This window comes from Oncorhynchus tshawytscha, linkage group LG19, assembly GCF_018296145.1.
Source record: "Oncorhynchus tshawytscha isolate Ot180627B linkage group LG19, Otsh_v2.0, whole genome shotgun sequence".
Taxonomy (NCBI): Eukaryota; Metazoa; Chordata; class Actinopteri; order Salmoniformes; family Salmonidae; genus Oncorhynchus; species Oncorhynchus tshawytscha.
The window spans coordinates 59,399,531-59,411,926 of record NC_056447.1 but is presented as its reverse complement, the minus strand read 5'-3'; the positions used below and the strand labels follow the sequence as shown (position 1 = coordinate 59,411,926).

The window sequence follows — 12,396 nt, the reverse complement described above, 5'->3', positions numbered from 1 at the left end:
ATGTGCAAAGTTTCAGACTGATAACTTGAAGAATGAGCAAGCTACATGACATTTAGTATGAAGTCACCCAGGTGTCCTTCACGATTTGCCCAAATTTACCCAAGTTTCCAAATGGTTAAATTGATACATTTTCAAGAACATAACTATAGAAAACATACAGAAATGCTATTCTAATAAAAAATACAAGTTTACACACTCCCAGAAGTGTCATACATTATGAATCATTAGCTTCCCTACATAAAATGTACTAACAGGAGACCCGACAATGCTGATCCAATGTCTCCAAACACAGAGGTGAAATATTTAAGATAAGGGCCAAGTTAGCAGCCAACACTGATCTAATGTCATAAGTGAACACACCACAAACACAAAGTAAAAAATAAATAAAGATGTACAGATTATTTACAATGACTGTACTTACAAAATGCCCTATACACAAGATTGTGCTGCTGGTCCCAAGTCCAGGGCGGCAGTGGTTAGAGCATTGGACGAGTAACTGAAAGGTTGCTGGGTCAAATCCCCGAGCTGACAAGGTAAAAATCTGTTCTGCCCCTGAACAAGGCAGTTAACCCACTGTTCCCTGGTAGGCTGTCATTGAAATTAAGAATGTGTTCTTAACTTGTTATGGCTGCAATCCCACTAACGGGATAAGTGTCATCAACAACTGCTGAATAGCATAGTGCTACATTCAATAAATATTACTACAAATATTTATATTCATGAAATCACAAGTGCAATATAGGAAAACACAGTTTATCCTTTTGTTAATCCACCTGTCATGTCAGATTTTGAAATTATGCTTTACAGCGAAAGCAATCCAAGCGTTTGTGTAAGTTTATCGATCGCACGACAAAACATTAAGTACACTTAGCATCAGGAAGCTTGGTCATGAAAATCAGAAAAGCAATCAAATAATAATAGTTTTCCTTTGATGATCTTCGGATGTTTTCACTCACGAGACTCCCAGTTACACAACAAATATTCACTAGTTCCAAAAACATCAAGTGATTTTGCATAGCCACATCGTTTCAACAGAAATACTCATCATAAATGTAGATGATAATACAAGTTATACACATGGAATTATAGATATACCTCTCCTTAATAAAACCGCTGAGTCAGATTTTTTTTTTAAGTTTACGGAAAAAGCTACCCATGCAATACTCTTAGACGGAGCTCAGAACAGTAGCCAAATTAGCCACCATGTTGGAGTCAACAGAAACCAGAAAATACATGATAAATGTTTCCTTACTTTTGATGAACTTCATCAGAATGCAGTCCTAGGAATCCTAGGTCCCCAATAAATGCTTGATTTATTTGAAAATGTCCGTTATTTATGTCCAATTAGCTACCTTGGTTAGCGCGTTTGGTAAACAATTCCAAAGTCACAAAGTGCGTCCACTATAACGTGGCGAAATGTCCAAAAGTTCCGTAACAGTCAGTAGAAACATGTCAAACGATGTACTGAATCAATCTTTAGAATGTTGTTTACATATATCTTGAATAACGTTCCAACCGGAGAATTAGAATGACTTCAGATGACCGGTGGAACGCAGGTCCTTCCCCTGTGAACGCGCATGGTGAAAGAATGGTCAACTCGTGGCACTGGTGACTATTTCCTGTCTCATTCGACTCCCCTTCACATTAGCGTCATCAGAAAATGTTCTATTGACTGCTGACATCTAGTGGAAGATGTAGGAAGTGAAAACTCATCCATATCTCGCTGTAATTTCAATGAGAGCTTGGTTGAAAATCTGCCACCCCCAGAAAAAATACAAACAGGAAGTGGAATTTCTCAGGTTTTTGCCTGCAATATGAGTTCTGTAATACTCACAGACATAATTCAAACAGTTTTACAAACTTCAGAGTGTTTTCCATCCAATACTAATAATACTAATATGCATATATTAGCAACTGAGACTGAGGAGCTGGCCATTTACAATGGGCACCTTTTCATCCAAGCTACTCAATACTGCCCCTGCAGCCATAAAAAGTTTTGCAAAAAAATATTGCCCCTTGTGTGCACCACCAGTAATACCGTATATCCCGTGATGGCACAGGCATGGTAGGAAGGTATGGATATCTGTATACCGCCCAACCATAGTTATCCCCCTAACTAACCCATCGGCTGTGTCCCAAATGACACCCTGTTCCCTTAATAGTGCACTACTTTTGACCAGGGCCCTTAGGGAATAGGGTGTCATTTAGGAAGAAGCCAGTGAGTGGGTCATTACTGCAGTAGTAGCAGCATGAGGCTGAGATTCCTGGGAACCAAGGCTTCGGTCTGAGTCATTACTGCAGTAGTAGCAGCAGCATGAGGCTGAGATTCTAGGGAACCAAGGCTTCGGTCTGAGTCATTACTGCAGTAGTAGCAGCAGCATGAGGCTGAGTTTCGGGGTGAACCAAGGCTTCTGTCTGAGTCATTACTCATGGCATAATTTTTAACTAAAACTAACCAAGAACATGTTGTTTTAAGTATGTGATGGTTCAGCAAATGTACAGTTGCTAGCTAATGCAAACAAAATACCTTAGATTACTTGGCTTATCTGATGATGGTGCAGTAGCACAATGTTAGCAAGTGGATGGACAGCAGGCTACCACAGAGTTTCTTTGAGGCTACTGCTGTTGCTGTTATTTTTCACTAGCAACAAGCCATCAATCCATATAGCTATGAACTTACCTTGATATTTCATGTCTCTCTTTGAATCCATCCTTCTATAGCTAGGTTAGTTAGCTCATGAACTGTACTGAACATACTGTAGAACTGGATAGTGATTTATTTGGGTATTTTGATTGAAATTGTCATTGGCCCTTGATTTGCAGGACAGCTGACGACTGTATCACAGAAGAAATAGAGATCCTAGAAAATATATGACGGTAAGTTACGCTTGCTTGCCCGAGCAGAGTGCAGCTAGCTAGTTAGGGTTCTAGCATAGCATGTGGCTAACAATGTCTATGTGGATATTTGTCAGAACTACAACGGAGTCTGCATATGTAGCATAATCGAAGCAAACTACAATACATTGTGTTATTGTGTTTGCAAAATCAAAAACATTGACTTGACCAAAGACAGGCTAAAATTCCAATAGATTTCCCCGATCACACTTGTTGGTGATGTCATGGCGATGTCATGCCTAGTAACACGTCATCGGGTCTAACGGTAGTCTCGAGCCAAACTGCGCACGTAAATCAAAGGCACTCCTTCGACATAAAGTTGTTTTTGAACCGTGTCAGTTTGTCACTTTCACAAGATTGGAGTAATAGCATGTCCAACTACTTAAGACATTGTCTCAAATCTAGGTTTTGCCTTTAGATTGAGAAAATTAACAACTATAAGGAATATTTTTTCACTTCTTAAATCCCAAACTCCAGACTGGTCTGTCAGGTCTGTTTCGCAAGCATTCCCGGAAGTTTCAAGATGTTGACCCTCTGGATTCAGAAACTCTGTGACCTGACTCTGTCAAAGATGATGCCCAAAAGTCTTGACCTGTTCGAAGCTAGCCAAAATAAGGATTAGCCACAACAGTGCGGTTCGCCTTCAAAAAATGTTTTTTATTTATTTTTATTTCACCTTTATTTAACCAGGTAGGCTATTTGAGAACACCTTTATTTAACCAGGTAGGCTATTTGAAAACAAGTTCTCATTAGCAACTGCGACCTGGCCAAGATAAAGCATTCAAATTCGACACATACAACAACACAGAGTTACACATGGAATGAACAAAACATACAGTCAATAATACAGTAGAAAAAAAAGAAAACAAAGTCTATATACATTGAGTGCAAATAAGGTCAAATAAGGGAGTTAAGGCAATAAATAGGCCATGGTGGCAAAGTAATTGCAATATAGCAATTAAACACTGGAATGGTAGATGAGCAAAAGAGGGATGTGCAAGTAGAGATACTGGGGTGCAAAAGGAGCAAAATAAATAAGGTATGGGAATGAGGTAGATAGATGGGCTGTGTACAGATGGGCCATGAACAGGTGCAGTGATCTGTGAGCTGCTCTGACAGCTGGTTCTTAAAGCTAGTGAGGGAGATGGGAATCTCCAGCTTCAGTGATTTTTGCAGTTCGTTCCAGTCAGTGGCAGCAGAGAACTGAAAGGAAAGGCGAAGGAAGCTTTGTTGCTAAATAGGAAGCTGATTCTAGATTTAGTTTTGGATTGGAGATGCTTAACCTCTAGTGACACCCCATCCCGTGAACGGGGCCATTGTCATCATCTGACACTAATTAGCATAACGCAACGGACATAAATCTTCCGAGAAAATATTCCTACTCATGAAAATCACAAGTGAAATATATTGGAACACAGCTTAGCCTTTTGTTAATCACCCTGTCATCTCAGATTTTCAAAATATGTTTTACAGCCAAAGCTAGACAAGCATTTGTTTATCGATAGCCTAGCATAGCATTATGCCTTGCTAGCAGCAGGCAACCTTGTCACGAAAATCAGAAAAGCAATCAAATTAAATTGTTTACCTTTGATGAACTTCGGATGTTTTCACTCACGAGACTCCCAGGTAGAGAGCCAAAGTTAATTTTTTCCCAAAATATTATTTTTGTAGGCGAAATAGCTCCGTTTGTTCTTCACGTTTGGCTGAGAAATCTGAAATTAGTCTGGAAGGAGAGTTTACAGTCTAGCTAGACACCTAGGTATTTGTAGTTATCCACGTATTCTAAGTCAGAGCCGTCCAGAGTAGTGATGCTGGATGGGCGGGCAGGTGCGGGCAATGATCGGTTGAATAGCATGCATTTAGTTTTATTTGCGTTTAAGAGCAGTTGGAGGCCACGGAAGGAGAGTTGTATGGCATTGAAATTCGTCTGGAGGTTAGTTAACACAGTGTCCAAAGAAGGGCCAGAAGTATACAGAATGGTGTCGTCTGCGTAGAGGTGGATTAGAGAATCACCATCAGCAAGAGCGACATCATTGATGTATCCAGAGAAGAGAGTCGGCCCGAGAATTGAACCCCGTGGCACCCCCATAGAGACTGCCAGAGGTCCGGACAACAGGCCCTCCGATTTGACACACTGAGCTCTATCAGAGAAGTAGTTGGTGAACCAGGCGAGGCAATCATTTGAGAAGCCAAGGCTTTTGAGTCTGCCAATAAGAATGTGGTGATTGACAGAGTCGAAAGCCTTGGCCAGGTCGATGAATACAGCTACAGAGCAATGTCTGTTATCGATGGCAGTTATGATATCGTTAAGGACCTTGAGCGTGGCTGAGGTGCACCCATGACCAGCTTGGAAACCAGATTGCATAGCAGAGAAGGTACGATGTGATTCAAAATGATCAGTAATCTGTTTGTTAATTTGGCTTCCGAAGACCTTAGAGATGCAGGGTAGGATAGATATAGGTCTGTAGCAGTTTGGGTCTAGAGTGTCTCCCCCTTGGAAGAGGGGGATAACCGCGGCAGCTTTCCAATCTTTGGGAATCTCAGACGATACAAAAGAGGTTGAACAGGCTAGTAATAGGGGTTGCAACAATTTCAGCAGATAATTTAAGAAAGAGAGGGTCCAGATTGTCTAGCCTGGCTGATTTGTAGGGGTCCAGATTTTGCAGCTCTTTCAGAACATCAGCTGGGATGAGGTGCTCTTATTCTCCATGGACTTTACAGTGTCCCAGAACTTTTTTGAGTTTGTACTGCAGGATGCAAATTTCTGTTTAAAAATGCTAGCCTTAGCTTTCCTAACTGCCTATGTATATTGGTTCCTAACTTCCCTGAAAAGTTGCATATCACGGGGGCTATTCGATGCTAATGCAGAACGCCACAGGATGTTTTTGTGCTGGTGAAGGGCAGACCGGTCTGGAGTGAACCAAGGGCTATATCTATTCCTGGTTCTACATTTTTTGAATGGGGCATACCTATATAAGATGGTGAGGAAGACACTTTTAAAGAATAACCAGGCATCCTCTACTGTCGGGATGAGGTCAATGTCGTTCCAGGATACCCCGGCCAGGTCGTTTAGAAAGGCTTGCTCGCAGAAGTGTTTTAGGGAGCATTTGACAGTGATGAGGGGTGGTCGTTTGCTCGCAGACCAATTAGGGATGCAGGAAATGAGGCAGTGATCGCTGAGATCTTGGTTGAAAACAGCAGAGGTGTATTTCGAGGGTGAGTTAGTTAGGGGCGGCAGGGTAGCCTAGTGGTTAGAGTGTTGGACTAGTAGCCGAAAGGTTGCAAGTTCAAATCCCTGAGCTGACAAGGTACAAATCTGTCGTTCTGCCCCTGAACAGGCAGTTAACCCACCGTTCCTAGGCCGTCATTGAAAATAAGAATTTGTTTTTAACTTACTTGCCTAGTAAAATAAAGGTAAAATAAATAACAAATAGGTCACCTAGCAGCACGAGCTCAGAAGATAGATGGGGGGACAATCAAATCACATATGGTGTTGAGGGCACAGCTGGGGGCAGAGGGTGGTCTATAGGAAGTGGCAACGGTGAGAGACTTGTTTCTGGAAAGGTACATTTTTAGAGGTAGAAGCTCAAATTGTTTAGGTACAGACCTGGATAGTAAGACAGAACTCTGCAGGTTATCTTTGCAACACCGCCCCCTTTGGCAGTCCCATCTTGTCGGAAAATGTTATAGTTAGGAATGGAAATTTCAAGGTTTTTGGTGGTCTTCTTAAGCCAGGATTCAGACACGGCTAGGACATCCGGATTGGTGGAGTGTGCTATGGCAGTGAATAAAACAAACTTAGGGAGGAGGCTTCTAATGTTAACATGCATGAAACCAAGGCTTTTACGGTTGCAGAAGACAACAAATGAGAGAGCCTGGGGGATGGGAGTGGAGGTAGACATTGCAGGGCCTGGATTAACCTCTACATCACCGGAGGAACAGAGGAGGAGTAGGATAAGAGTACGGCTAAAGGCTAACAGAACTGGACACCTAGTACGTTCAGAACAGAGAGTAAAAGGAGCAGATTTCTGGGCACGGTAGAATATATTCAAGGCATAATGTACAGACAAAGGTATAGTAGGATATGAATACAGTGGGGGTAAACCTGTGTATATAGTGATAATGAAAGAGATATTGTCTCTAGAAATAGCATTTAAACCAGGTGATGTCACTGCGTGTGTGTGGGGTGGATCTAAATTGTTAGCTGAGGCTTGTTGAGCAGTGCTAGAGGCTCTACAGTGAAATAAAACAATAGTTACAAACCAGAACAGTAATCGACATGGCATGGTTAGGGAAAGGTTAGGGAAAGGCATGCATAGCCGGGTGATCATACAAGTCCAGTGCGTGGCTTCAAGCAGCTAGCGGCATGGGGCTAGCAGCTGCTTAACAGAAAGGCCTTAGAGGGATGACGTGACGGAGAGAAATGCTTATTGAAATGACACATCTGTTGTGCCCCCCTCGTACAGTTACATCAGCAGGGCTCTGTGTGGTGAACTGGCAATTGGCAAAATATGTCTAGTGACCGAAGAAATATGTCCGAAGGGCCTCTTAAGCCAGCAGTCCAATGTGCTTTAGATGGCTAGCAGGCCGCAGATTAGCGGCTGTGCGTTCAGCGGTCGTTAGCTGCTATAATTCCAGGTGGATTTTAAAATATAAAAAAATAAAGAAAAGATATCATAATAAAAATGTTAAAAAATAAAAATAGGTTCAGAACTTGCGGTAGGAATCCGAAAATATCGAGAAGAATAAGTCCGACTAGCTCTGGTTTGAGTCACGCTGTACAGACTGGCGAGAGTTGTCCGGGATAAAGGTAGCTGATGACCGCTAGCAAACGATAGCTGACTGCTAGTTCGTGGCTTCGGAATGTATTCGATGGGCCTCGTAAGCCAACAGTCCGTTGTGCTCTAGACAGCTAGCATTCAGGGGACGTTAGATGCGAATGTCGGAAGGTGAGAAGGTTCAGAGCTTGCGATAGGAATCCGGGGATATGGAGAGAAAAAAATTGGTCCGGTATGCTCTGGTTGAATCGCATTGTACAAACTGGCGAGAGCTTTCCGAGCTAAGGTTAGCTGATGACCGTTAGCTGGCTAGTTAGCTGGCTAGTTTATGTTGGAGAGATTCCAGTAAGAGGCAAAGAGAAATACGTTAGAGAAAAAGCAGGTCCACACTGCATTGGGTGAGGCGGATTGCAGGAGAGTATTTTGAAGTAAGGGTTTAGAAAAATATAAAAAGATATGCGTAGAAAAATATATACAAAATATATATACATGGGACACGACAAGACGAAGGACAAATACGTCTGACTGCTACGCCATCTTGGAATAAGCCAGTTCCAAACGACGGATCCATAGTGGAATAATGCCATATTTGGATAAGAGAATGTTAAACAAGGTCAGAATGTTGTTACATAACTTACAAAATAAATACATGTGACAATAAACATCACAAAAAAAAGTCAAATCACTCTGTGGATGTATTAGACTGCATAATAGCATTTGGGGAATGCATAACGGCACTGTAGAGTCTTACTTATGGAGTGTGCACCCATGAAATGGGGTATCAGCCTAGTCAGTGACACCCACAGATTAGAAATGTCAAAAAGTTTACACAAATAGCGTCATATCTCTTATTGCAGGATTTCGACTGTGGCAAATCACCTCGTCAGTCAGTCTATTGTGTGTAATGGACTTTTATATTGAAATGGGGTATCCGCCTTTTCAGTGACACCCACCGATTACAATTCCAAAGAGTTTACACAGATATTTCACGCAAATCGTAAATGTTTTTTAAACTTGCATTCTGGAACTAGAAAACGGAGGCTACGAATTAGAATTCTACTAATACATGAGGAAAATACGATTGAGCTTTTCTGCAGATGAAACAGGAGCCATATTTACGTCTGAGAAAGAAAGGTGTTTTCTGAATTCCAATGCTTGCGTGGGTGTGATGCAGCCGCCCCCTGGTGGTAACTACAGTTCATTATCGGTACGATTCTCTCGTCAGTTGTGGACAGCCGCCTGTGCTGAAACTGAAACTGCCCAAGGCGTCAGCAGATTCTGCTCTTCAGATCTTTTCGGACTTTTGTCTGTCTGTAGGCTACTTCTGCTGCTTCAACAACTGGCTGCACTGAGAATTGTGCTAATTTTTCTTCTTCCTCTGCGTTTCAATACTTTTACAACATCTCATTGGAATACACCACCGACTGTTTCAGAGCTTGCCATTCTTTGGACACTGAACATCTATGCGGAGTCATAATTCTTGTTTGACCACGTCGTGTAAATGCCCTAAATGACTAGACTTGAGAAAACGCATCGAAGTTCCAATGTGATGAATCTGTACAAGAGGAAAATTACTAGGCTAAGATGGGTAATAAGCAAACGATATTTACTGATGAACAGCTAGATGCTTACCAGGTAAGAGCCCGTACGTGCGAACATTTATTGTAGTTTGATCATTGCAATGCATCTTTATGTTCAGAAACTCTGCTTGTGATCAATAGTGACATTAGCAACCTGTTGTTGTCGCTCCAGAATAAGTGTCGATCAATGAATGATGTAATAAAAAAAAGAACAATTTATGAAAATGCCTCGTAACACAAAAATGCATTGACTTCCTTACTGCTTATTTTACACAAAAGAAAAGAAAGTCCTATTTTCGATTGTGGACAAAAATATGTTGAAAAAATATAGACACGTAGGTCAGCTTCAAATACATATTGTGTTGACACTGCTCAGATTGACATTTTGCTTCATATTAAAATATATTATACCACTTAGCTCATTTCTAATGCATAGGGAAAAGCTACCTACCAGTTTTTCCAACCCAGGGTATGTTTTAGATCTGTCGGTCTACTGCAAGCCTAGATAACTGTCTCTCTCTGTCCACCACGCTAAAAAGCAAAGTCCATCTTATAATGGTAGAGTGGTTAGATTTACCAAATTTACGTCAGGTAAATGGCTGTTTTACTCTGTCCATCTCTCTAATAAAGAACACACATCACTTTACTACGACAACTGTCTGCTAGAAGAAAAGCTGTGGGAAGTAGTGGTGCTTAGGGTGCTGCAGAACCCCTTGAAACATGGGGGGGGGTATATATACATATAAAGTAGTGTTCTGGGCCTTTACTAGTCCTGTATCAGCTTAATGATAAAGTAGTGCTCTGGGCCTTTACTAGTCCTGTATCAGCTTAATGATAAAGTAGTGCTCTGGGCCTTTACTAGTCCTGTATCAGCTTAATGATAAAGTAGTGCTCTGGGCCTTTACTAGTCCTGTACCAGCGGACCGATAAAGTAGTGCTCTGGGCCTTTACTAGTCCTGTATCAGCTTAATGATAAAGTAGTGTTCTGGGCCTTTACTAGTCCTGTACCAGCGGACCGATAAAGTAGTGCTCTGGGCCTTTACTAGTCCTGTACCAGCGGACCGATAAAGTAGTGCTCTGGGCCTTTACTAGTCCTGTATCAGCTTAATGATAAAGTAGTGCTCTGGGCCTTTACTAGTCCTGTATCAGCTTAATGATAAAGTAGTGCTCTGGGCCTTTACTAGTCCTGTATCAGCTTAATGATAAAGTCTTCTGTAGCGTTGGCACATTTTTTCTTCATCCCCAAAGACCAGTGAGTTTTTCCAATGGTTCGCAAAGAAGGGTAGCTATTGGTAGACGGGGAAAAAAAGCAGACATTAAATATCCCTTTGAGCATGTTGAAGATATTAAATTACACTTTGGATGGTTATCAATACACCCAGTCACTAAAAGGATACATGCGCCCTTCTTAACTCTGTTTCCGGAGAGGAAGGAAATCGCTCAGGGATTTCACCATGAGGCCAATGGTGACTTTAAAACACTTACAGAGTTTAATGGCTGTGATAGGAGATAACTGAGGATGGATCGACAACATTGTAGAGACTCCACAATAGTAACCTAAAGGACAGAGTGAAAAGAAGGAAGCCTGTACAGATCACAGATATTCCAAAACATGCATCCTGTTTGCAATAATATATAAGGCACTAAACTAAACCTGCTAAAAATATAGGAAAGAAAATAACTTCACGCCCTGAATACAAAGTGTTATGTTAGTGGCAAATCCAACACAATACAACACATCACTGAGTGCCACTCCTCATAATTTCAAGAATGGTGGTGGCTGTGTCATGTAGCCTATATCATACCGTATGTAGCCTGTATCATACTGTATGTAGCCTGTATCATACTGTATGTAGCCTGTATCATACTGTATGTAGCCTGTATCATACTGTATGTAGCCTGTATCATACTGTATGTAGCCTGTATCATACTGTATGTAGCCTGTATCATACCGTATGTAGCCTGTATCATACTGTATGTAGCCTATATCATACTGTATGTAGCCTATATCATACTGTATGTAGCCTATATCATACTGTATGTAGCCTATATCATACTGTATGTAGCCTATATCATACTGTATGTAGCCTATATTTTATACCGTATGTAGCCTATATCATACTCTATGTAGCCTATATCATATTGTATGTAGCCTATATCATGTATGTAGCCTATATCATGCTGTATGTAGCCAATATCATACTCTGTAGCCTATATCATGTATGTAGCCTGTATCATACTGTATGTAACCTATATCATGCTGTATGTAGCCTATAGCATGTATGTAGCCAATATCATGTATGTAGCCTATATTATACTGTTAATAGCCTATATCATACTGTATGTAGCCTATATTATACTGTTAATAGCCTATATCATGTATGTAGCCTGTATGTATTATCTAACATCAGGATGATAACATCCCCAAAACGTTAGTTATGGTTTTACCCCAAAACATTCCCAAAAAAATTCTGATAATGTTTTTTGTTTTTTAAAATATCTTAAATTAATCATCCTTGGAATGTTCTCCTAATTTCCACCAAAAAAATGGCACAACATCTGTAACAACTTAAAAATCAAATCAAATTCTATTGGTCGGAGACATGCGTGGTTGGAGACGTGTGTGGCCCTCAGTCATGGGTGAACAGGGAGTACAGGAATGGGCTGAGCACAGAACATTCCCAAAACATTCTCATTAGGTTTCCAGGTAAAGAACGGACAAAATGCGAATGCTGTATACAAACATTGAATAATATTCAGCACAACTGGACAGTATTCGTTTTATGAGAACATTTGCCGCAACTTAACAAATGTTCTGGGAACGTTTGCTGGGGTGCCTGTGTTGTCCATTAACCCTAAGCAGTCTTATTCTGCACAGGTTTACCTGGTGATTCTGGCCTGTTTAATAATGGATGCCAGAGGATTCTGATAGCAGCATGGCTGGAAACCTTACCCTCCTCAGAAGATACCTCATACATACCTCAACATTAACCAAGACCGTCTCTGGTTACTTCTCTGGAAGCTTCTCTTAGCTGCTGTTCTTAACTGTTACCTTAGCATTTCAGCAGTCAGTTCTGATGTCCATGAAATACAGTGAGCTCCAATATTATTGGGACAGTGACACGTGTTGTTGTTCTGGTTCT

The 12,396-nt window shown here is 41.1% G+C and overlaps 1 protein-coding gene across 1 annotated transcript in view; it reads left to right on the top strand.

Annotated features, from left to right (window-relative positions):
• Nucleotides 1–8,733: 8,733 nt before the first annotated feature.
• Nucleotides 8,734–12,396, top strand: part of cib2 (calcium and integrin binding family member 2) — a 46,535-nt gene continuing 42,872 nt past the window's right edge. The window contains exon 1 of the mRNA XM_024380195.2: nucleotides 8,734–9,308. Within this exon, the coding sequence (XP_024235963.1) occupies nucleotides 9,258–9,308 (51 nt within the window). The 5' untranslated portion in view covers nucleotides 8,734–9,257. The remainder of the gene's footprint in view (nucleotides 9,309–12,396) is intronic.